This window comes from Borostomias antarcticus (genome assembly GCF_949987555.1).
Source record: "Borostomias antarcticus genome assembly, chromosome: 19".
NCBI lineage: Eukaryota > Metazoa > Chordata > Actinopteri > Stomiiformes > Stomiidae > Borostomias > Borostomias antarcticus.
In genome coordinates, this window is record NC_140252.1 from 6,710,392 (window position 1) to 6,736,372 (window position 25,981).

At 45.6% G+C, this 25,981-nt stretch overlaps 1 protein-coding gene across 1 annotated transcript in view; it reads right to left on the reverse strand.

The window, feature by feature from the left end:
• Positions 1–1,352: 1,352 nt before the first annotated feature.
• Positions 1,353–25,981, reverse strand: part of LOC311321323 (structural maintenance of chromosomes protein 6) — an 85,956-nt gene continuing 61,327 nt past the window's right edge. The window contains exons 10-27 of the mRNA XM_084453274.1: positions 22,978–23,076; positions 22,643–22,789; positions 21,133–21,221; positions 20,837–21,001; positions 14,643–14,821; positions 13,145–13,343; positions 11,994–12,108; positions 11,652–11,812; positions 11,356–11,491; positions 10,763–10,843; positions 9,965–10,135; positions 9,477–9,614; positions 9,203–9,348; positions 8,741–8,866; positions 8,385–8,490; positions 8,069–8,221; positions 6,455–6,552; positions 1,353–1,514 (exon numbers count right to left, since the gene is read on the reverse strand). Coding sequence (XP_084309400.1) covers positions 1,403–1,514; positions 6,455–6,552; positions 8,069–8,221; positions 8,385–8,490; positions 8,741–8,866; positions 9,203–9,348; positions 9,477–9,614; positions 9,965–10,135; positions 10,763–10,843; positions 11,356–11,491; positions 11,652–11,812; positions 11,994–12,108; positions 13,145–13,343; positions 14,643–14,821; positions 20,837–21,001; positions 21,133–21,221; positions 22,643–22,789; positions 22,978–23,076 — 2,421 coding nt within the window. The 3' untranslated portion in view covers positions 1,353–1,402. The remainder of the gene's footprint in view (positions 1,515–6,454; positions 6,553–8,068; positions 8,222–8,384; positions 8,491–8,740; positions 8,867–9,202; positions 9,349–9,476; positions 9,615–9,964; positions 10,136–10,762; positions 10,844–11,355; positions 11,492–11,651; positions 11,813–11,993; positions 12,109–13,144; positions 13,344–14,642; positions 14,822–20,836; positions 21,002–21,132; positions 21,222–22,642; positions 22,790–22,977; positions 23,077–25,981) is intronic.

A 25,981-nucleotide genomic window follows, 5' to 3' on the forward strand; every position in this document is an offset into this window, starting at 1 on the left:
GCCCCATCTATTATAATGTATTTCTACTAGAAATAAGCCTTTTGGGCCGCATGCCGTCACATGACCTGCAATACCGAGCTTTGGCCACTACGTCAAATGGCTTCATGTGCAGGTGAGCAACTTTCATTGAAATTAATAGGCAGCCATTCTTCTCTAGTTATATTATACTGTACCTCCATGGTCTGCATGAGTGTAGTTCCTATTTACAACAACTCAACAAATGCAACAACCTATTTAATTTGCTGTCATGGTGCTCTGGTCTATGGTAACAATGAGCTCCACCAGAGACGTCACAGTTGGCAACCCTGCTCAAAATGGCCGAACGTAGGACTACAGCTGACCAAATTGCCTCCAAGAGGAGATCTGTGCTATTAACGGTTTCATTGGTTTCCACCTGTCTTGTTAGTCCGTGTATGTAGTTCCCCAGCCCCTTTGTTCTTTGTCTGTTCATTATTTGTTGTCACTTATGCCTGAGCCTGGGCAAAAATTCCCAGAAACAAAACACTCCAAAATCTTGTAGAAAGCCTTCCCAGAAGAGTGGAAGCTGTTATAGCTGCAAAGGGCTGACCAACTCCAGATTAATGAATATGAATTTAGAATGGCCCGACTAAAAGCTGCATAGCAGCTATAAATACCATTATCGTCATAATCACTGTTAATATAGCATTAAATTAGACTAGCACCATGGGTCTAATGAATTTTTGTGTTATCCCTAGTGTCCAAATGGAAGCAAAGTTTAACTATATCTAGAGTCCAGTGTCCAAGACAAAATATATGTATTAGCAAAAAAAAATCCTAATGTTTTTAATGCAATTTGACCATGATCTAAATCATGTCATTGGGTTTTCGGCCATCTTGGATTTGACCTCTCACAGTCCTCATATGGTGACCTCTGCATCTGAAAATAATGTTTATGTCATGTGCCATGCTAGAAATGTCATGCTTCTCTCATAAAATGCACACTTGTTATAATATGTGATTATCAGCTTTACTAAGACCATTCTCACAGTGAATACTGGGAGTCACAGCCTAAGCTAATTGGAGAAGGGCAACCAAGAAATATCTAAATCTAAATTATACAAATTCCACTGTTAGCTTATCAGAAAATGTTATTGAGATAATTTTTATTAAGTCTCTCACTTCTCTAAAATGAGGTATACAGCCTATTGAGTCCATGTACAGATGTTGACAAACTGTGTTTGGCAGCAAGAAATTAAGTCGCTGATAACGTAGCAACTGTTTTATTCAACAAAAATAAAAAGTGTATAAATAAAGCTATACAAAATAATACACAAACATTGTTCTGATAATTATCTGACAAAATTATCTTAAATCTAACTCAGTGTGTTGGCTTCTCCCGCCTCCATCTCCTGACTGCTGGTTCCTCTGGCCTCTAACCTCCTCACTCGTCCTCCTCCTCCTCCTGGTTCCTCTGGCCGAAGGGCAGAGTCCTCTGGCTGCGATCCGGATCGTTGAGTCGCAGGATCCGGATCAGGTGATTGACAGGCAGCGAGCTGAGGTAGACAACAGGACATCATTACACATCCCACTGATAACAGCCAATGAGTATGCTTACAATAGAGAACCTCTATTTGCACTTGAGAGGGAATTTGTCCACGGGATCCCGTGGACCTACCACCCGCGGGACAAACTGTCGGGGTCAAGTGCGCTGCCAACTAGGTGGCAGTACAGGCGGAGGGCACCGACGGACCGGACCCGGGCGGTAAAGGCTGGCTCTATTTGTGCATATGCACCAAACAGCAGTTCGGAGTATTCGGCCTTCTTGCACACCCTAAGTGGAGTCCTATATGGGGCTCCTGCAGGGGACTCCACTGTCCTATTGGGGGACTTCAATGCACACAAGGGCAATGATGGAGACACTTGGATAGGGATGGGAATTGAAAACATTTTAGCGATTCCGATTCCTTATCGATTCTCTAATCGATTCTCATTGGGCAAAAAATAGTACAAACAGGTTTATTAACAATTTTTTTTCTATATGTACTTCTTTGAACATGCCAATTACAGTGCTGTTTTTTACGTGTAATTCACCTTGAACTAAAAAATAAAACTGACAAACAAATCAGTATTTTTTCAGACCGACTACCACCAGCCTGACTCTGAACGTCATCTAAATTACATGGATGGAAATGGAGATTATTCATATAGTGAAAGCTGGTTTACACAATTAAACAAATGGCACTAACACAATAGACAGGGACTCTGGAGGAGTTTACCTTTGACTACACTAACGTTAGCTGCGCTGCTGTCGTCACTCCGGAGCGCATCAAAAACGTGACATTCCTGCAGTTATCGCATGCTGTGTGGCCAAATGTTTTCGCATATTTATAGTATTTCCCCCCTTTGATGATATAGGTTTTTGCAAGCATTGCAAGTCGCTGTGTTGTCATCTTGTCGCGTGAAATGTAACCACACTTTCTAACGTTTATGCCTAGACGACATGTTGCTGGCTTCTTCTACCGTGGTCTAAAACAAAACAAGGCAACGTGTGTGTGACAACATTGCGCATGTGCAGCAACGACAGGAATCGATAGCGGAATCGTTAAGGATTTTGGCTTACGATTCCAAGGAATCAATTCACTGGTAACCGGTTCTCAACAAGAACCGGTTTTCGATTCCCGTCCCTACACTTGGAGGGGCATGATTGGGAGGCATGGCCACCACGATCTGAACTTGAGTGGTGGTTTGTTGTTGGACTTCTGTGCTAGTCACGGTTTGTCCATAACAAACACCATGTTTGAACACAAGGTTGCCCACAAGTACACTTGGCATCAGAACACCTTAGGCCGAAGGTCGATGATCGATTTTGTTATCGTATCATCTGATCTGAGGCCGTGTGTCTTGGACACTCGGGTGAAGAGAGGGGCAGAGCTGTCCACTGTTCACCATCTAGTGGTGAGCTGGGTTCAATGGTGGGAGAAGCTTCGGAACAGACCTGGAAAACCCAAGCGTGTAGTGAGGGTGAACTGGGAACGTCTGGAGGAAGAGCCTGTCCAGAGAGAATTCAACTGCCACCTCCAGCGGAGCTTCTCAGGCATCCCTGTGGAGATTGGGGACATCGAACATAAGCCTCCATTGCTGTAGCTGCGGCTGGGAGCTGTGGCCGGAGGGCCATAGGTACCTCAAGGGGATGTAACCCTCGGACACCGTGGTGGACACGGGGGGTCATGGAAGCCGTCCGACTGAAGAAGGAGGCCTTCCAGGACATGTTAGCCCGGGAGACCCCAGAAGCAGTTGCAGGGTATCGACGGGCCCGGAGGGCTGTGGCCTCGGCCGTGACCAAGGCAAAGCAGCGGGTGTGGGAGAGTTCAGAGAAACCATGGAGAAGGACTTTTGGTCGGCACCAAAGTGTTTCTGGAAGACCATCAGACACCTCAGGAACGGAAAGCAGGGGACCATCCAAGTTGTGTACAGCAAGGATGGGACACTGCTGACCTCAACTGAGGAGGTCGTTGAGCGTTGGAAGGAGTACTTTGAGGAACTCCTGAACCCGACTAACCCACCCTCTACGATCGAGGCAGAGCCGGAAGATGAAGGGGGGTCATCATCAATTTTCCTGGAGGAGGTCACTGAGGTAGTCAAACAACTCTACAGTGGCAACGCCCCAGGGACTGATGAGATCCGTCCAGAAATGCTGAAGGCGCTGGGTGTTGAGGGACTGTCTTGGTTGACACGCCTCTTTAACATTGCGTGTCCGGGTCAGGGCCAAAGGAGTGGAAGACTGGGGTGGTGGTCTCAATATTCAAAAAAGGGGACCAGAGAGTGTGTGCCAACTACTGAGGCATCACATTACTCAGCCTCCCAGGGAAAGTGTACTCTAAGGTGCTGGAAAGGAGGGTCCGGCTGATAGTCGAACCTCAGATTGAAGAGGAACAATGCAGATTCCATCCTGGTCGTGGAAACACTGACCAGCTCTTCATTCTCGCAAGGATCTTGGAGGGGGCTTGGGAGTTTTCGCAACCTGTTTACATGTGCTTTGTGGATTTGGAGAAGGCTTATGACCGGGTCCCTCGAGAGGTCTTGTGGAGGGTTATGCGGGAGTATGGGGTGAGGGGGTTCCTACTTAGGGCCATCCAATCCCTGTAAACCCAGAGCGAGAGCTGTGTCCGTGTCCTTGGCAGTAAGTCGGTTTCCTTTCGGTGGGGGTTGGCCTCCGCCAAGGGCTGCGCTTTGTCACCAATCCTGTTTGTGATTTTCATGGACAGGATATCGAGGCGTAGCCGTGGGGAGGTGGGTTTGCAGTTTGGTGATCTGGGGATCGCGTCGCTGTTGTTTGCAGATGATGTGGTCCTGATGGCATCATTGGCCTGCAACCTCCGGTACTCTCTGGATCGGTTCGCAACTGAGTGTGAAGCGGCTGGGATGAGAATCAGCACCTCTAAATCTGAGGCCTTTGGAAATTAGCCTCTGGCTAATTGGCAACCTAATTGGTTGGGTGCCAATGTGCATTTTATGTTCCGTGAATGTTCATAAATGTGCTTGTCCCTCTTAAAGGACAATGCTCGTTTTTGACAACCTGGACCTTATTTACGACATATTATAAGACGTTTGACTCACCGAGATCACTTTGGTGTAGTTCGGAGGCATGTAGAAGAAATTTAAAATCCAGCGCGAGCCAGTATATCCATGTAATGGCGGTGGTCGGGGCACTTAGAATGCAGTTTCTAAAAATCTATTTTCTGCCGCGAAACGGTTGTTTTCATCAATCTGTCTTGATGAATCGCTAGTTGTGCTTACATAGAGCATAGGCCTGTTGTGGTTTTTCACATGCCTCTGTAATATGATCTTTAGAAACGTCTTTAGACACGAAATAGCTTCCTCACTTGCTCCAGCACGCATGCGCACAGCATGCTGGAGCAACGATTGCGCGCTGTGCGCATGCGTGCTGGAGCAAGTGAGGAAGCTTTTTCGTTTCGAAAGACGTTTCTAAAGATCATGGCATTTGAAAAACCACAACAGGCCTATGCTCTATGTAAGCACAACTAGCGATTCATCAAGACATTAAACTAAGCTTTTCCACGGATTTTATAATCTTTTAACGATTATTTGCGAAGATATTGGGCTTTCGTCCCATGTTTTTTCACAGCACCGGCAGCTATGTTTCATATCCCTGCCTAAGTTCGCAAAGCATTGTGTGAATTTTCATCTACCCTCGGTTTCAACTCAGCAACTGAAAACCCTAGTTTTGGAGGGCTGTTTGAACGTCCACTAGCCCTCGATATGCTCCCTATTCCTAGAAGCTAAAAGGAATGGGACACACTAACCTGCGCGTGAACGCGCAAAATAGAGGGGTGGGGCCAAGGGCTAGGGCTAAGGGTATTGGGGTAGGGCCATAGTCTTCATTAGGACCAATGCACATGATGCAGTGCGTGGGAATAGTATAGTCTTCATTAGGACCAAGGCACATGATGAAGTGTGTGGGAATAGTATAGTCTTCATTAGGACCAATGCACCTGATGAAGTGTGTGGGAATAGTATAGTCTTCATTAGGACCAATGCACCTGATGAAGTGTGTGGGAATAGTAGGCTATAGTCTTCATTAGGACCAATGCACATGACGAAGTGTGTGGGAATAGTATAGTAGGAGAGGATGAGAGCTCCTATGGTGAGCAGGTTATTATTGTTTATTGTTGTTGGCAGTAGGCCTAGTGTGTGTGTTGCTAATAAAAATGTGTTATTTAAAAATTTTCGTTGCGCTCCAAAATTTCTCTCTGTGCTCCTAAATTTAGTGAAAAATGTTAGCTTAGAGCCCTGCCATGGAGAGGGAGTTTGGCCGGAGAATCGGAGCAGCTGGTGCAGTTCTGCAGTCGCTTTTTTCGTCACAACAGTGCGGTAGAGAGCTGAGCCAAAAGGCAAAGCTCTCCATCTACCGGTCTATCTTCGTCCCCACCATCACCCACTGTATGGTCATTAAGGATGGGTCATGACCGAAAGAACGAGATCACGGATACAAACGGCCGAAATGACGTTTCTCCGGAGGGTGTCTCCCTGAGAGATTGGATGAGAAGTTCAGTCATCCGGGAGAGACTCGGAGTAGAGCCACTGCTCCTTTGCGTCAAAAGGAGCCAGTTGAGGTGGTTTGGGCATCTAGTGAGGATGCCTCCTGGGCGCCTCCCTAGGGAGGTGTTCCAGGCGTGTCCAACTGGGAGGAGGCCACGGGGTAGACCCAGGACCAGGCGGCGGGAATACATCTCTGCACTGGCCTGTGAGCGGCTAAAGATTCCCTAGGCAGAGCTGGTTGATGCTGCTAGTGAAAGGGATGTCTGGGGCCCCCTGCTGGAACTGCTGCTTCCGCAACCCGACCTCGGATAAGCGGATGACGATGGATGGATGGATGGAATTTGTCTTGAACAGTGAGAGTTCACAACACCTAAAAATTGCCTGGGGCACAGAGAACGGGGCCATTTCCTACTGTGAAAAGAGGGTGACTAACCTCATGCTCTGTGGGGTCAGAAGAATAAATTGACGATAGCGCTGGCTGTACGCAATCTTCAGCATCATGTCCATTGATATTCGACGATTGACCATGTCCTTGAGAGACAAAACACACAACCATCCAGTTACTAACTTTTTATATCTTACACAACAACAGAACACTGAGATTGACTTACAACAGTGACTGTGCCTCAAACAATAAATAACATACAGTAGTAAGTTTAATCTTAGGGCGGATTCATAGTCGACACAAACTACAGTACATAAGTGCAAGCAACGCAAGCTTCGCAAGGCCACGCAAGATCTCGTTGCGTCCTTGCGTGTGTCATGCCGAAATTTGTCACTTGACGCAAGCAATAGTGCAATTCCTTGTGTTTCCACAAAACAAAACACAGAACGCAAGCTCTCGAGTCATGTTGGAGCTTGCGTTCACAACGTAGCTTGCGTTGTTTACATCGACTTTGAATCAGGCCTTAATGTTGCAATGCAAAATCTTTGCAAGATCTGTCAACAATCTGCAGAAAAGTATGGACCTAAAGATAATTTTTTTAGAAGTCGGTCATCAAAAATACTTTATGCCCCGGCCACACTAGTCCGCCGTGTTTGGTCGAGTCTCAAGACCGCAGGGCGAGGGGTAATATTTTGCACAAAACTCAGTGGAGGGATGTACTGTAGCATGGGCCAACTTAGAACCCATTCAATTCTTGAGCAGATCCAAATCACGGGGCGGGTCCACAAGCTACCGAAATACATCCGGGCCGGTGTAAGGGTAAAAATTAGTTCTGTAAGACGTTAGAATGAGAAGACAAGGGGTTGGGGTCCCAGCCATTCAACTCACTTAATTTGTCTAGAATTAACTAAAAACTAATAACTTTAATATAAATATGTTAATAACTTACAAATAACTTAAAAACAGGGCAAGAGGTAACGTTTTCGGTGGCGTGTGTTAATTGGTTGGTTGGTTTATTAGCAGGATTACACAACACACAGACTGATTTTCATGAAACTCAGTGGAGGGATGTAGCATGGGCCAACTTAGGACCCATTCAATTCTGGAGCAGAACTGAATCACGGCGCAGGTCCACAAGCTATCCAAACACGGCCGGCCATTTACATCCATTCATTTTTTGGACTTGGGGCTCGGCCATACATTGACATGGGAAGGTCCCAGAGACAGGTGGGCTGAGCTGGCATGAAGCTCTTGACCTATCGAATGCAGCAATACCAAACATGTCCTTCTCGCACGAATGTGCACATGCACAGAGCACGAAAAGCTTTCATGGATGGAGGTCTGTTTTTAGTTTCTCTTATATTTTGTACCTCTACATTTCTTAGTGTGGGCACACTCAAGGAGGTAACGGAAGAGCATTTCACTGCTCGTAACTGTATGATGCAGGATGTGACAAATAACCCTGACGTTACTTGGATATTGTTCAGTGGAGTTAAACTTTTGACAGACGGACAAGTAATCATCTGTTCAGCCGACGAGAGTCTGTCAGAAATCTGGCGCCTGCATTCTACGCAATCTAATCATTTTTGGTCTGTTTTCTGACTGACTAGTGTAGCCGGGGCCTTGAGACAGTGATAAGTGGACAGAGTAAATTGCGGTCACCATATAGACATCGAACTCATCCAAGCAGCGGAAGGGTGCCTCAGTGATGGCCCAGAGCGACAGCAAAAAGCAGACGGTGGAGAAGGAGCGCTCTCCCCCTGACAGAGAGCGCATGTCGCTCAGTGCTGCCTTATCCCCTTCCCCTGGCTGGACCTGGGGGTGAGGGGGGGGGGGGTTGAAGGGTTGAAAATGGACGGAAAGAAAAATTAATTAAGTGACTCAATTCTTGGATATTCTGTATGCAGGACTGGAACTTGAACATAATCTTTAATCTCTGGATTAAACAATGTTGCAGATAGATCCAAAGTGTTATTACCGAGATAGACAGGGTCTCGTCCTTGTGGTTGAACGTCATCTCACCTGTGTAACCTCTCTGGGAAAGCATGGAGTCAAAGTAGTACTTACACCTCACTGATAGATACCTAGGGACAGACACAATACAGTATTCAATCTATGAGTAACCTATGTTCTTCAATAAACTATTATTAACCAATTATACAAAAAGAGGTCTTCATTGTAGACACGCCACAATTTCAAAATATCGACCCAGAAACATGGTAAATCTAAAGAGAGCCTGAAAACTTGCTGTTCGAGTTCGTCTGGAAACTACAGTTCACACCGGCCCCATTAAGAATAGCTGAAGTCTGAAGAAGTCCAGAGAACTCAACATACATCCTTAGCTCGGTGTAGACTTTGTATCGTTCATTCATGATGTTTCCCAGGAGCTCAGTGAAGCAATTGAGGTTCTTCGTCTGTTGGAACATGTTCTTGTAGTTCACCATGGCCTCGTTGTACTGCCTGGGGGGGGGGGGGGTAAAGCCACACCCAGGGGTGAGGTGGGTGGGATGTTGTGAACTGGTCTTTGATGGGCAAAATGACAGACAGACCCCAAGGCCCGCTGGGTGAATAGAGCATTTGTCATACTGTTGCATCAGCACAAGCAAGATACACTGAGTAAGAACAGTGTATGAAAGGGGTAACATGGTAGCAGCCCCTCGGGCAATTTAATATGTGTGTCCTTGTAGGTAAAGTTGTCATGATGTTCCAACCATAATGTGATGCTGTAGGTAATCTAGTTCCAACCATAAAGCAACATTGGGTCCAATATGGGGTTTGAGGTCAGAGGTCATGTACCTGATGACCTCGTCACGGTCCCCCTGCTGCTCCTGCTGGGTACTGATCTTCAGCTTCAGACGGCTCATCTCGCTGTCCAGACTCTTGGCTGTCCTCCGCACATCCAGGCGCTCGGAACAGATCTTTGACGCCTTCGTTACTGACGCCTGGAGCACACGAACGAACACACACACACACATTTGAAGACAGTAACTGCACTATAGATGAAAGGAGCATATGCAGTACACACCTCATCTACACAACCTCAAATCCACACACCCACAAACCCACCCACCGTGAGCTCCTGCTCCTTGCTGTGCACTGTGGCCTTGAGGCCCTGGATGCCATCGAGGTGGGCCTTGCGTCTGTCCTCGTAGTGTTTCTTGTGGTGCTTACTCTTTTCCACCTCCTGGTCACTTTTAGTCAGTTCCTCCTGAGGACGCACAAGGACAATTGTGAAGAAAACTGGGAAGAAACATATGAATACATTTAATTTATTTAGGTTTAATTTAGTTTATTTAGGTTTTATTTAAGTAAAACTATTTATAAAACTACAGGTCTGTGGTCATTGTAAGTGCACAGGTAAGCTTCCTCTATAATACACATACAGCCCTCATCCAAATACCCTTTAACATACTATAGAGCTATAGTGTTCCTTTGATATAAAAATATACTGGAGAGTTCATACACCCAGACCAAACTAGTGTAGTAGGGCTAGACCAATCCTACTACAACCCACGAGAACTTGTTCTCCCATCATGCTCAGCGGCAGCGTTCCCTGACCTTGATGGGGTCAGCCTCATCGGCCACAGTACTGATCTGGTATTTGTGCTGCTGGTACGTCTGCTCCGCCTCCTCCCAGGCGGCCTTCAGGTCAGCCATCTTGGTCCGGTCCTCCTCGCTCTCTGCACGGGCCAACGCAATCTTGTTCATGATCTCCTGCAGCTCCTCCTCCTGTAGAGGGAGTTATTTGCGTGTGTCGGATGAATGGGTGATGCGCGAGAAGGTGTGTTCAGGCATTAAGGATAAAGAGATGAAGAAAAAGAACGGTGTGAGAAAATGATTGCGGTGTGGGTAGCACTAGCCTGGAAGCTGGTCATTCTCGCGAAAGAAAAAAAAAATCTACTTTGCGATACAGTCTGGACCTGTAGCCGTCCATACCCATTCCAGGAGGCTGGCATACTGTAAACTCCTTCAGCCAATCAGCATAACTAAACATGTGATGCCAACGGACCAAGTTGATAAATCAAAACTTGACAAATCCAGTAAGAACAGCAAAAACATCTTTAGGCCTGTATTTCAAGTCATCAACTAAAGCGACCAATCAGGGGCTGCGATCCACTGGGGATACAGAACTGCAGTTAGAATGATTGGTCTGATAACATTGTAATTTCTGGAAATCGACATGGACACGAAGTCTAGGCTGTATCGCAAAGTAGAATTTTTAATGTTTTGCGAGAAAGTCTGGCTTTCAGGCAAGGCTAGCACATATTGGAGCTCTGATTCTGATACACTCCACCAGAGCAGACCCGGATGTTTGACATCCTCTGAAGGGTCAGAGGTCATAGGTCATGTACCCACCAGAGGGTTGAGGTCCTCTGACTGAGGTTCCTCCACATTCTGCAGGTCTGTCATCTCCAGCTGTAGCTTCCTGAACCTCTCCTGCAGGAGAGACAGAGACGACAGAGATCGAAGAGAGTGACAGATGGAGAGAGCGAGACAGATTGAGAGGAGACGGGCCCGAGAGGAAGAAAGAAGAGTGTTAACCTAGCTTCATTTCAAGAATGGCAGCTTGTATGTGAGATATATCTTAGGTCAGTTTGCATGGGAGATAGACAGATCCTCAGATTAGTTTGTAAGGTAGATAGACAGATCCTCAGATCAGTTTGTATGGTAGATAGACAGATCTCAGATCAGTTTGTATGGTAGATAGACAGATCTTAGATCAGTTTGTATGGTAGATAGACATATCTCAGATCAGTTTGTATGGTAGATAGACAGATCCTCAGATCAGTTTGTATGGTAGATCCTCAGATCAGTTTGTATGGTAGATAGACAGATCTCAGATCAGTTTGCTTGGTAGATAGACAGATCTCAAATCAGTTTGTATGGTAGATAGACAGATCTCAGATCAGTTTGTATGGTAGATAGATTTCAGATCAGTTTGTATCCACCTTGGCCCTTATCCTCTCCACGTCCGTCCTCTTCTGGAGCGCCTGGTTCCGATTCATGTCCTCCTCCACCTTCTTTATCTGCTCCCTGTAGTGCCCCACGTGGGCCCTCTGGTTCTCCACCTCCTGCTGCAGGTGCCTGGAGAGCAGGGAGGGAGGGGGGGGGGCAAGAGAGATGGTAGAGCAAGAGAAGGCAGATGAGTCAGAATGGGTAAACAAAACTAGAGAAATCACATAACACAAGGATAACTACTACAAATTGACTAAGAAGCACACAGTCAGGTGTGACACACACACACCTTATCTCCTCCTCCACATCTCCGCTGAGGAACTTGGGTCTCATCTGGTCGGAGGTGTAGCTGCGGTCGGTGAAGATCTGGTCTCCGTCCTTGGAGAAGGCCTGGGCGCAGTTCCTAGGGGGGGTCCTCCCCTGCATCAATGCACGCGCTTCCTTCCTGTTCTGCACCCATACACACACAGGTAGGTTACAGAAAAAATGGTTAACTGTGTGTGTGTGTACTCTAATTAGTAGGATGGTACTGGCAGTTCCATTGTACGTGTCATTTTTTATGCAACATTGTAGATTTTCGAAAAATATTTAATAGAGAAAGTCAAATATACTTGTGTGTGTGTGTGTGTACCATAATTAGTAGGACACTCTCGATGCCTCTCTGGTCAATGAGACAGTTGGCCACCACTGGGTCCTCTATGTCCAGAGCCTGGAGGACAGAGGGGTAGTTTGGATGGTTCACCTCCCTATCACGCACGCGCGCGCGCACACACACACACACACACACACACACAAGTTCACACAAGGAAACAATTCATACGTTTGGCGGCAACACAGCACACACACATGCAATTTTGGGGGGTAGCCGGTGGAAATTGTTCCCTGCATTTCTCTCATCCAAGCTGTCCTCCTCCAGGGGCAGCCAGGAGCAGTGCGCAGCCATCGTTCATCAAGTGCTCAATCCAGGTCTTAGTCAGGGACCGGACTGAAGAGCATCTGTTATTCTGCATGTTTCCCGTATTGGGTTCTTTGGGAGGAAACCCTTGCGAACATGGGGAGAACATGCAAACTCCGCACAGAAAGGCCTGGAGACCTTCTTGCTGTGAGGCGACAGTACTAGGTACTATGTCACCTTCCCACACGTGAGTGATTTTGGGGTTCAGTCTCTTGCTCCAGAAAAATTTGGCACAATGCCGGAAGCTGGGATTGAACAGGGTTTTTAGCACAAGTCAGTGGAGTTTAACATAGCGGAAATTAGCACAACGGCTAGTGACATTTTCTGACGGGGTGAGAGATAAAATAAAAATATTTGCAGTTCATTATGAGACTGGCTTGACAATGGGAGATGCTGTAGCTACATAAGTAATGTTAAGGGTGTGTGTCCACCAAAAAACTATTTTAGAGCTGGTGCTGTTTTCTCGTTTACAATGGGTAGGTCGCTCCTCCGAGCTCTAGAGATGAGAATTGTGTTCTAAGCATACACATACCGTGCATCCGTAAAGTACTCACACCCCTTGTACTCCCAACCCTCCACATTTTATTAACAACCTTATTCCAAAATTGATTAAATTATTTTTTTCTCATAAATCTACACACAATACATCATAATGATAAGGTGAAAAAGGGGTTTTATACATTTTTGCAAATGTATTAAAAATGGAAAACTAAAATACTATCAAAAGTGAAGGGGTGTGAATACTTTCTGGATGCACTGTAATGTGCCCCCACCCCCCAGGTGCGTAGCATCAGGCCTGAAACATTTCTAGGGGAAAACACACATACCTCCTGCTGGTGTCGTGTCGGTGTGGTAGGAAGGGGCTGGTGATGATGGAGGGTCTGTTCCTGGGGAATGCCCTGCTCATCAGGCCCTGCAAGACACGCTCATCCTCATAGTTGTCACAGGTGAAGGCCAGCAGCTGGCCCTTCAGACACACCTCCACAGCCAGGGCATGCTCTGGGTTCTTCAGACCAATACAGTACCCTGGGGTGGTTGGGAGGGAGAGCATTGGACCTTTTCTAAATATACACAATTAATATACCAAAAATAAATACAGGGCTCTAAGCTAACATTTTTCACTAGGAGCACATGTGCTCCTAAATGGAAAAATTTAGGAGCACAGAAAGAAATTTAGGAGCGCAACAAACATTTTGAAATAACAATTTTTTGTTAGCAAGGCCTACTGCCAACAACAATAAACAATAATAACCTGTTCACCATAGGAGCTCTCACCATAGGAGCTCTCATCCTCTCCTACTATACTATTACCATACACTTCATCATGTGCATTGGTCCTAATGAAGACTATACTATTCCCACACACTTCATCATGTGCATTGGTCCTAATGAAGACTATACTATTCCCACACACTTCATCATGTGCATTGGTCCTAATGAAGACTATACTATTCCCACACACTTCATCCTGTGCATTGGTCCTAATGAAGACTATGGCCCAATCCCAATACCCCCCTTAGCCCTAGCCCTTGGCCCCACCCCTACATTTTGCATGTTCACGCGCAGGGTAGTGTGTTCCATTCCTTTTAGCTTCTAGGGCTAGGGAGCATATCGAGGGCTAGTGGACGTTCAAACATTCTTCCAAAACGAGGATTTTCAGATGCTGACTTGAAACCGAGGGGTAGATGAAAATCCACACAATGCTTTGCGAACTTAGGCAGGGATATGAAACATAGCTGCCGGTGCCGTGAAAAACCATGGTGAAAAAGCCCAATATCTTCGCAAATAATTATTAAAAAAATGTAAAATCCATGGAAAAGCTTAGTTTACTGTAGATGCAAAGGAACATGTCATTGGATCGTTATGACATGCATTTAAGAAAGAAATCGCTTTTTACGATGTCAACGGCATTTCATTGCGTTTTAATGTAGGCTACGGTGCAATGTTGAATCTAATCGAATCCATAGAACTTTGTGTAAACAACGATTTTTGAGTGACAGTTTTTGATTCGACTCCCCCAGGCCTCAGCGAATTCCTCTCTCTCCTTGGTTCCACTTTGCCGGGCAAAATCGGATTGAATGAGCTTCATTTTCCTAATTTTGTTAACGTTACTGGCAGGGGTATACTGCACAGTTGTTTTTGAGTGAGGGCAGCTGAGCTGTCATAGCGCGTCATCACGAGAGTTCTGCGCGTTGCAGGTTGCAGTCGTAGGACTTAAAAAAGTTGTGGGACTTGTAAAGAGTAAAATGGTCGCACCTTAGAGCCCTGAAATATCCATACACAAGTCAAGCACACCCAAACACGCACACACAAACACGGTCTTACCCAGTGGCCCTCGAGGTTTGTGTTTGAACCTGCCCCTCTGGTGTGCATCCTCGATGGCAGAGAGCAGCCCAGGCATCTGCTCTCCGAAGCGGCGCAGTCGGTCGGAGCGGCTGCTCTCCATGGTGCTCAGGTTCCTCCCGTTGGCATTCAGGGACATATTCAACACCTGCTCCTCTCGCCTGAACATGGATGAGGTGAGGGAGAAGTTACTTATGTTCTCTACTCATTATCCACATCTATTTCCTGAGTTTCACATCTGGAGCATCTAGTCGTTTATTTTTGAACTTACTTTTTTGTTTTCTTTATTAGGACAGGGTGAAACTTGAGAGACGGACAAGGGGAGGGCAGCAGACTACACTACCACTACACCACACTGCCGCACCACCTAAGTAGACTGAATTTATTGAATCTTTAGACAACAAGCAATGTTGTGCAGCCCTTTTCATTGACTTATCTAAGGCTTTTTGATACTATGGATCATGCAATACTAATGCAAAGACTTATCAGTGTAGGATTGTCATTTCAAACTGTTGGTTTAAAAATTATCAAGCAGATCTCAGCATGTTCAAGCAGTTGGCATCACTTTTAGCTCCCTTGGTATATCCAACGGCGTGCCACAGGGATCGGTCCTGGGACTTTTACTATTCAATGTATCAGTCTCGATCAAAATGTTTCCAATGCAAAGTTCCGCTTTTATGCCGATGATACTGTGATATATTGCTATGCCTCTACACCACTACGACTTGCTTTTAATACTGTACAACGTATCCTGTTTGGTCTAAAACGCTGGTTATGCACCGTAACTCCAGTTCTATGAGTGAAGCTCTGCCCCACAGGGCTCTGCTCCTAATGGTTTATCCTATCATAGCTAGCCTACGCCCACTGAAAAAGAAAACAATGTGCAAACTTGTGGCCAATTAGAGCACAGGTGCTTAGGCTGTGTTCACACTAGACTTCTGTTTAACGGGCAGCACCTTTTTTTACATGCAACCCTATGGGAAAAGGCAAAAGAAGGCCGCTTTTTTAAAAAGCACAGCGTCCACCACCTACTGAGTTGAATTTTGATTAACTTTTCAGAGGAGCGCTGTGTGATGTCAAGCGCCTTTCTGACAGCCGACCAATCAGGACGAGGAGAATTGGTGTAAATGGTAAATGACCACCTTAGCGGCACTCAAAGCGCTGTTGTAGTTCGGAGGCATGTAGAAGAAATTTAAAATCCAGCGCGAGCCAGTATATCCATGTAATGGCGGTGGTGGGGGCACCGGGAATGCAGTTTCTAAAAATCTTATTATAATGGTTATTTTATTATTAGTTCATGGCCTGGGTAAATATTCGATTTGGATTGGCTGGAGTAGTTCAAAATCAAATTCGAAATGTTCCCACTGACATCAGCCGCGCCCCAGGCAGTCGGAGAGCGCGTTGTATTTGCCGCGCACCTTAAGAGATTAAAAGAGAGGTTTGAGCGCTACTTCCCACGTGTGGACGACATTGAGGACTATGACTGGATTCGAGACCCATTCAACCAGGAATCAACAGAAAATCTCACTTTGAGAGATAGAGAGGAATGCGCAGAGCTCCGTATGGACCGCACACTGAAAATCAAATTGAGTGAGCTCCCTCTGGATCCGTTTTGGTTGGCTTCTGCATCAGAGTACCCGACCATCTCCAGCCACGCTATTGAGTAACTTCTTCAGTTCCCCACTACCTACCGGTGTGAGCTGGCGTTCTCTACTCTGGTGTATATGAAGAACAAGAGCAGGTCGCACCTCTCTGTTGAACAGGACTTGCGAGTGGCCCTCTCTTCAGTACCACCAAGGATTTCGAAAATCTGCGGCCAGCGACAGGCACATGTGTCTCACTAGCTTGTAAGTAGGCAAAACCTATTGATAATAGTAAATGTTACTGATTCAATTTGAAATTACATTTATAATTTCTTTAACACATTATAGGCTAATTAGGCCTACAATTTGGTAACACATTATAATAAGGATCTGTTAGCCTCATTTCAATAACTATTCATTCATAATTAAATAATCATCAACGTGTATAAACATAAATGATAAATACATAAGATATTATATTTATGAAACATTTCTAAAAGATTAATAGTCTTTTTCTGTAATTTTTTTCTGTGCTTTTGTGCTGTGCTTCCATGATCCCATTCCAGTTCATCCTGCTTGCCTCACCTGCACACTCACCACACAATTTTAGACTTTTTTTTTTTTTTTTTTTACTGAATGCATACTCAGTTGAATTGTGTTTAGTAGTTCCTGTTCAAATTAGTTTTCATTCTCAGGCCTTCTCTCTGTAAAGAGTGATTACTGTACACCAGGGATAAGCCTACTGCTGTCTCAGGCCAGATCTACCCCTCCTCTCTCTCTCTCTCCTCTCTCTCTTTCTCTCCTCTCTCTCTCTCTCGCTCACACACATACACACACACGCACTTCTGTCTCTTCCTCTTAAGTTCCATGACCTCACTTTAATGTTGTGACCTGTCTGGTTTAATGGGTGTATTGCTGCTTTGATTTAAATCTATAAAGCTTTAAATTAATTCTTCAATTATTTTGTTAATAAATATTTTGAGTTATATAGATGTTTGTATTGTTTGGCATTAGCAAATAGGCATTAAATAAAAATTAACAGTGAGTCATAGGAGTAAAAGCACGTGTTATAGGGGCTATTTTGCATGGATATGAACATAGGTGTGCCTAGAGATTTTGACTTGGCCTTTGGTGTGCCTTGGGCACAAAAAGTTCGAGAACCACTGGGTTACAGAACCCTCAAGCAGAAAGTGCTGAAAAGGCACAGAAGGTAAGACTTTTGAAAAAAAAAATGAAAAAAGGAGAAAAAAAAGGAAGTCGTGTGAATATGGCCTTACGCACACTCCCATCAGAAAATGCTGACAAGTGGTGCGTAAAGACACCCACATCCACTACCAGAGGAGGCTGTTCCTGTGGAGTCAGGGAGAACCAAAGGGGGCATTACGCATTCTCCTTCGAAGTGAACAGGTCCACCTGAGCCATCCCAAACCCCACCCAGAGAAGGGACACAATCTGTGGGTGCAGTTTCCATTCTCTTGAGGGCCTCCTCGAGACCTGAGGTTAGCCCCAACATTCAGGCATCTGGTTGGTGGGCAAACATGGTGTCAGGCCCGTGAGCAAACCCCTCCCTGTCAGTTGGTGTGGGAGCAAACCCCTCCTTGTCAGCTGGTATGGGACACAGAGGTGTAGTTGTCTGACCGTACCAGCATATATAAGTGGCATAGCACAAGCAGCACTGTCTCAAGCTCCAGAAGGTTGAGGTGACGTCGCTCGCTGGCGGCTCACCCCCCCACCCCATCAGGGACGTGTCTGTGAGCACCGAGATGTGGGCCAAGACCCTGCCTATTGGAAATCCGTGTGCATTAATGCACTGGTTTCTCCAATAGTCCAGGTCCACTGCAAAAGAGAACAGCACCACTACCAGGCGCCACCGCCTACACCTAAGAATACAAGACAGATACTTCCGGTGGCGAGGTATAATCAACACATGAAAGTATGTGTCCTTCAGGTCTATGCTGGTGGAAAAATCACCTGGTTGGAACGCCTCCAACAGAAAGAGATCTTGGACACCTTGTTTAAAAGGCGTAGGTCCAAAATCGGTCCGACACCACCCGTCTTTCTGGACACAAGGAAATAATGGGAATGAAACCCTTCTTCCCCCAGCTCCATCGAGACCACTGTCACTGGCCCTTTCGAGACCAGTTCCGCAATCTCTGCTGACAGAGCTTCAGCCTCGTCGGGGGATGGCATCACTGCCTCGAAGATTCCTTGAAAAGGCGGAGGAGCACATTGAAACTGTATGGCATAGCCTACCTTAAGAATGTGCCCCAGCCACTTGGACAGAGTGCATTCCTTTTTTCAAGTGGCATAGCCGTCTGAGAGCAGGTGAGCGAGCAGACGTGGTGTGCGCACCAAGAACCGCCCACACTCCTGCTTGGCCCTGACCGCCACCGGAGATATTCCGGTGTCTAGGTCCATGGTGGGTCGCCCTCGAAAGGGAGGAGAAGCAATGTCTACAAGCAGAAGAGATGGAATGTGAGCATCAGTTACTTCTGAAGTAACCAAAGCCTCAGTGTGCCCGTGTAACTCAACGAGTGCTTGTGACAGTTTTGCTGAGCTAGCTATGAATTTGCTGAACTAGCTGCCGCGAATCCAGCTCGCTCCTTCCACATAACCGAACAGCCGGGTCTCGCACTTTTTACTCTCAAAGAAAAAAGCAAGACCGGTGCTGGTGCCGATAATAGTGAAGAACGGCTAGGAGCCGTACTCCCCAGAGAGTGGATGGGCAGAGTAGCTGGAACAGCAGCCAGCACACTGGTTCCAGGATGTGACCTTCCCATTTTGCTGTACCACGGTTGGTCACTTGGTTGGAGTGGCAAGCCACAACAACATGAGATGCAGACTGTTTTCTAATAAAGAAAGACTTGTGACTGCGCAAGTAGCGAAAAGCAGATGTCTCATTATTAAAGTTGACTCTACTACAGACACTCATGTTATCGTCCCTAAGCATGCCCAGCGTGACAGGCAGGTAGCAACAGTAATAATGGGACAGTCTGATATCTTGGCTTTGCTCTGGGCACTGAGAGGTAGCTAGAGCAGTGGTAGAACCTCCGTCAACCTAGCCCTCACAACCTTCCAGCTAGGCTCCATGTTAACCGGTAAGGTAAAAGGCAGAGGCGCTGTGTGAGCGTCTGTAACAATCATTCCCAGTTGTGCTGAGGTAGCCAGAGCGATGGTAATAACCGCCTGACCCTAGCTCCTACATTCCATACAACCGAAACAGCTGGACCTCGCATTCCCCACTTTCAAGGGAATAGGCAAGATCGCTGCTGAACCAGATGACAGCAGGAGCGGTGAAGCACCTAGAGCAGCGCTTCTCTTAGAAACCGTTGTAGTCCCAGTTTTCACACGCTGCATACCAGAACAGCTATGCACCGCACTCCCGAAAGAGAGGGCGGGCAGAGCTGCTGTGTGAGCAGCCGGCAGAGGAGCGCCGGCTTCAGGATGCAAGTAGGAGCGAGGGCGTCATCGTAACCTGAGCCTCAGCCTGACTCATTGACAAGATTCCCCTTTTTTGACGTGGTTGGTCATTTCTCTTGCCGTAGATGCGTAGACACTACTGCTCTCACACAAGGTACCAAAACACAAGTCTTCACAATGGGACCAGCAAGTCTTGGTCAGGACAGTACCGAACTGCTGCATCCTGCTGTAACTCAATCTTGGGAGAGGCTGCTGCCTGCTGACGATGCCACTAACACCGTCAATCTCTCCAGCAAAGTTGTCTGCCTCTCAGTCATACGCACAGACCGACAGGGCGTCTTCGATTGGTGGAGGATGTTCAGCAAAGAATTGAGCCTGGTGCATCCTCTTCAGCTGCAGGCAGCTATAATCACACTGGGCAGGCAGGAATGGGCGTGAGGCCTTACTGAGTGTGCTGCGGTCCCATGCAAGCAAAGCACATGTCATGGCCGTCGCCTTCATCCAGGTCACTGCAGCAGCAGAGATCTTGATGTTGAGCAGTCAGCCGGAACGGGGAGCTGCCGGCACCAACGTCTTTTGAGCGAACTTCGTGTCGAGCTGAAAGTTTTTGGAAGGTGATCGCTGGACACAGCGGTGTTATATAGTAGCACTTGGACTCTGATTGGCTGCAGGTAAGCACATTGTTTTTCTTTTTCAGTGGGCATAGTCTAGCTACTATAGGGTTAGGGTTACATAGAACTTTTGAATACTGACAAAACTAGACATGTTTTCAAATGCAAAATACAAGCCTGTAAACATCCCATCCATCACTAATTTTCAGGGCTCTGACATTGATCTGTATCTCAATGCAAGTACCTAGGAATTTTGTTGTTGTTGTTGTCTTCCTGATATTGTGACACGCAAAACGTGTCACTTCCATTTCCACCACAAGATTTCCCGCCAGTGTACTAGCCAGTACACCGAAATTCTAAAATAATAAATTCACATGGTCTCATGCAGTCTCATGTCACGAAAATGGTTTTTGGGGTCTTGCTAAGGCCAATTCATAAACTAATAGCAAGTAAAGGTGAATATTGTACCATAAAAAAGTTATCATTGAGCTTTAAATAAAGGTTAAATAAAAAAACATATGGTTGTATTTCTTAGGGGTGCATTCTTGGAGAGTGGCCCCACCTCATCTTGTCAAGCTCATCCTTGGCCCGGGCCACGGCCTGCTGGTATTGGTCGATCTGCTGGTCCAGGGTGGAGACCTGGAGGTTGAGGGCATCGAGATCCGCCTGCAGCTTCTCAATACGCTTGGCACGCACCTGGCTCTCTGCACCTGTCGTTTGACTGATGCTGGAAGAGGGGAGAGAGAAGGAGAGCAAGAGCGAGGGAGCAAGAGCGAGGGAGAAAGAGAGAGGTTGAATAAAAGCTGAATCTTTATTTGATGTGTGTCAGGAAGGAAATATGAGGGGAAGAGTTATTACATCAGCTTGAGCTCATCGATTCTCCTGGAAAGCTGGTCCTTGTCCTTCTCCAGGTATTTCAGGTTGGTCTTGCACCTGTGAACGCTGGCCTGGAGAAGAGAAGCAGAGATAATTGTTCTCCTCTCGACCTGAGTTCTCGGTTTGGTTGCTCTGGGTTTTTTATGGCTATAAACAGTTGCTGAAGTAGGGCAGTTTACCATACGCAGGTAAAGCCTAGTCTTAGATTAAAACATATTTCTCTACCACAAGGGCCTCTTAATCCCAGACTAGGTATAATGATTAATCTGTGTGGATTTTTAGCTCTGTTGGTTGTGCAGGCATGTGACTGGCAAAGGAAAAAAAGCAGGAAAATATACAGAGCCAGCTAGCAGGGTCCAGGGACAAGCTACCCCAGAGAACATTTTTGGCCGTAGAAGCCCTCTGGCACATTCTATTGGCACCATTTCATCATACACTGATTTTAATATTTGCACTAGTATCCTTTATAGGAATGTAACAGTATATTTCATATATTTTATAGTGACAAAAATTACCATGGTTATCTTATCAGTATTATCACTGTATTGTTAAAGTATGCTGAAAATGTTCAATTGAAATCATCATTCTCTCACTCATTCACTTAATCACTCATACACTTTTTCTCCATTGACTGTTCCTCATTTCTTTCAATACAAAAATGAGTGAAACTGAACGCTATGCGCACGTATGTAGCATTTTTACAAAAGTAGGTTACACTGAAAGCTTCAGTTAACATTATTGACATGTTATTATCATGCTAAACCATGACATTTACAGTACACCCATTCCAAAGTCCTCACATGCATTGAGCTAAAAGTTTACTGTCCTCTAAGAAGGCGGAAAAGTCTCTGCAGCTCTGCCTTCCGCCATACTTGCAGAAGAAGTGTGCAACTGAGGTAACGTGAAGGCTTAAGCAGCAGGTGCGGAATTGGGCATGATGAGCTTGAGCTGAACGCAAACCAAATGTCTTCGTAAATAGGCTACTTGGAATGGAAACATTTTCTGCCATCCTCTGGCCGCTCATCGGATCACATTTTCAGTTCGGAAAATCCAGAATTCCGGTTTAATCCGGAAAAATCACATCCCTGGTTGTGCCAAGTAGAGGTGGTAGGAAAATTGCAATAATATTCTCTACGATTATCAATTGATTCACAAATTCTGTTCTCCCCCCCCCCCAGATATTTTTCCCTAAATTTATTTTCGGATTTTAGCCCATTTTCACCCAATTAGATTTCCAGTCCGTTTTTTGCAGTTTTACAGACATGGTGTTCATTGTTCAAAATGTTGTACATTTGCTGGCCGACCAGCATAAGTGCAATAATTTTGCTTTTGAGTTGTATTTAATGGGTTTCTGTAGCAAAATGGTGGAAAAGTCCTTGAAAATTATAATCTATCACATTGATAATTGTAAATAATTGAAAGTTGTTTTGAAATTGAATTGCAAACACTACAGATTCCCACCCCTAGTGGTTAATGAATCATTGGCCCTCACCTCTGCAGCCTTGTAGGACTGGTTCTTGGTCTGGACCTCGGCCTTCAGCAGGGCACACTGGGGCTGAAGCTGCTGCACCCTAACTGTGATGCCCTCCAGCTGCTCATGGATCTGCTTGTACTTCATCTCCGTCTGCAGCACCTTACCCTGCAAGGTCAAAGGTCACTAAGGGCTCTCAAGTGCCAAAACACACAGTGGACTTTCACTTCAACTGAAGTGGTAAAACATGTAAATAAATGCATACAGTTTTGGATTATACACAAATAAAAATAGGGGCCGTTCCCTGTAACTGAAGAGAAACAAGGTTGATATGTGTGTATATTATGCTGTAGTACCTTCCATTCATCGACCTTCTGGTCATATTTGATGGTGGACCTCTCCTCTGCCTCCAGCTTCTCCTTCAGGGGCTTCAGCTCCTTCTCCATCTCATTCACCTAGTAGGACATCCGTTCAGAACACCAGAAACAAAACTATAAATGTCCTACCAGAGTAGGACACCAGCTCAGAACAACAGACACACAACTACAAAAGGGAAGAACTGCAAACAAATACATACAGTTGTGATGTATACATGTCATAGCCGTCTTAAATTTCCAATAATTTCTACAACTCTTATTTTTCTGTGACAGTGATTGGAGCACATATATCTTTGTCACAAAAGAAATTACTTCTTTGTCACAAAAAAGTTTGGTTATTTGGTCAATTTATTAAGGGTCTTCAGAACATGTGACCAAATCTGTTGGTCAACCAGGCCAGGTCCAGCCTGGCTTATGTGCGTGGCTGGCTTGTTTCTGTTTAGGACTGGTAGGACAGAAGCTAGTCATGCCACTGAAATACAATGTAGCTGTGAATTGAAATGACATGAAATAATGTCTGATAAATTAAGATAGGTCTTGTCACCTGGACACATCAGTTCCAATGCTTCCAATGCTAATCCACCACAATAAGAGTGGGATAGCCAGTTAACTCATGAGCTTACAACAACTAGCAGCAGCTTCCATATCATTAATGGTAGCGGTCAGTGGCTAAAGCAGTTACACTGATGATTCCTGTAACAGTAGCTATTTTGCTGTAATTGGTTCAACTTCTGTTTCTGGACAAGTCATTACCTTCTGTATGCACTTCCCTTTAGGTGGTGAAGTTAGCAGGGGTTAAATTGGGCCAGGGCTATCCAGGGCTCAGCCCCGGCACATAGGTTCCCAAACGTCATCAGCTGGAGCTCAACCCTGGCACATCTATCATCAACATTTAATTTATTTTTACATTTTTTCTTTATTGTTAAAAGAATGTAGCCATCTCATGTCCACTATTAAAATGAATAACAATTCATTTTAGTTACTGTTTTTTCAAGTTTCAAATGTTGTTGCGTCATCACTTTCACTGGCCTGGGTACTCTTCACTTTCGCTCCGCTTGTCAGTCAGTCAGTTTAGAAGTGCTGCATGCTCATAGCATAGGATAGGGAGCCCTCAGATTATTTTGTGAGTGAGTACACCTTGGAGTTCGTCTGCTATTCCAATTAAACAATATTTTCTCTAACACCACCAAGATTTGTTTTCCAGGAATCGCTGGCAAGCTATCAAGTTAGCTAACGTTAGCCAGCTAAATATACATTAGCTAAATCAAGCGGCCTCGTGGCAAGCTATCACATCAGCCACGTTAGCTAGCTACATTACCTAGGTATAGTTTACCATTACCAAGCTGGCTAAATTACTGTTTTGCTCCTACTCAGGCAATGCAGAGATGAATTATTTCCTTTCATTTCTTAAAGGAGTAGTAAAGGGAAAATGCATGTTTAGCCCTGTTTTAAGGTTACTTATGATCATATACAATGGTTCAGATCAAAACGTTGACAAAACTAGCACTTTTGAGAAAGGCTGATAATTGCTCTACCACCGTTTTGGTCATACAATGGATGTGGGTGGGCACAGTGAAAAATCATTCAAAAAACATGTTAAACTCTCAATTTCAAAGACAAGAAACTCACCGAGGTGTTAGTTGGCATTCTGACATATAATTTGCCATAAAGTAAGATTCTAGTTCATCTGGAAAGGCTTTTTTAAACATTTAGCATAGAACTATTTAGTCGCAGCACATACGTGTGTAAACTTCCGCAAACTAGGTAGCCTAGCAACATAAACAATAACAATAGCTACCGTAAGTAGTTCCGCTTCCTGAATCCCCTCTGCGGATTGATCTACACATCTACAATGGTATTGATAAGCTGGTCTCTCAACGCAATCGACAAAATCTTTTCAATACTAAACTCAGGACCAGGGGAACCTATGTGCCCAGACGGGACCTTTGCCGCGGGCTACTCCAAGGACGCGTGGGACAAGTGGCAGGTTCTGTGCCTTGCGCTCCTTTCCATAGAGGACATTGAAGACATTTACCTATTTGCCTTAATGATAACAGGACATCTGCTCCTCGGACTGAGCATTGCCCTGGTCTATCGAAGAATTGGGAAGATGGCAGCCACCCTAGCCCAAAGGGTGCACGTCATGCTAACGGAGCTGGGCAGAGCAGTGAGTAATCTACCTGTGGTGATTTCTGAACTGAACCGTAAGATTGATACCCTGTTGGAGAAACTCATGGCTATGCAAGGCGACGTGGCTGAGCTGAGGACCAGGCTCCATAGAGAGGACTGTTACAGAGAGGAATGACCATTGAATCTGTTGTTCTTCTCCCTAACCCAAACATCTAATCAACTTTGGGTCCCACCCGGCCGTCAAGGCCGTTTCGCCCAAACTCCCCTGAAGATTCACAGGCTAAAGAGGCGCTGCACCCCCCCCCCCTCCTCCCTTCCCTCCCCATGGACTCCTGTTGACTTTTGGTCTTGAGGCTGATCGAGGACGTCTCCATAGCAACCTGCTGTTATCGCTAAGACATTCCGTCCGAGTCCTCAGCCAGAGGCCTTCAGGCATACACACACACACACACACACACACACGGACTGAACTCACGGACTCAGAAACACACACACACAAACTCCTTTTAACTCCTTCTTCATTATTCCATTTACTTTCTGTAAAGCACCAGTTCCATTGGCAGCAAAACAGGCCCAGAGCATAATACTACAACCACCATGCTTGACTGTAGGCATGGTGTTCTTGGGGTTAAAGGCCTCAACTTGTCTCCTACAAACATATTTCTGGTCTTTGTGACCAAACACCCCAATGTTTTGTTCCATATGACCACAGAACTTTCCTCCAGAAGGCCTTTTCTTTATAAGCAGCAAACTTCAGTCCAGCCTTAAAGGACCATACCGGTCTAAATATGATTTGATCTCCTAAAACTAGTCATCCAACTTATATCACATTATCGCAATCCATTTTCCAAAG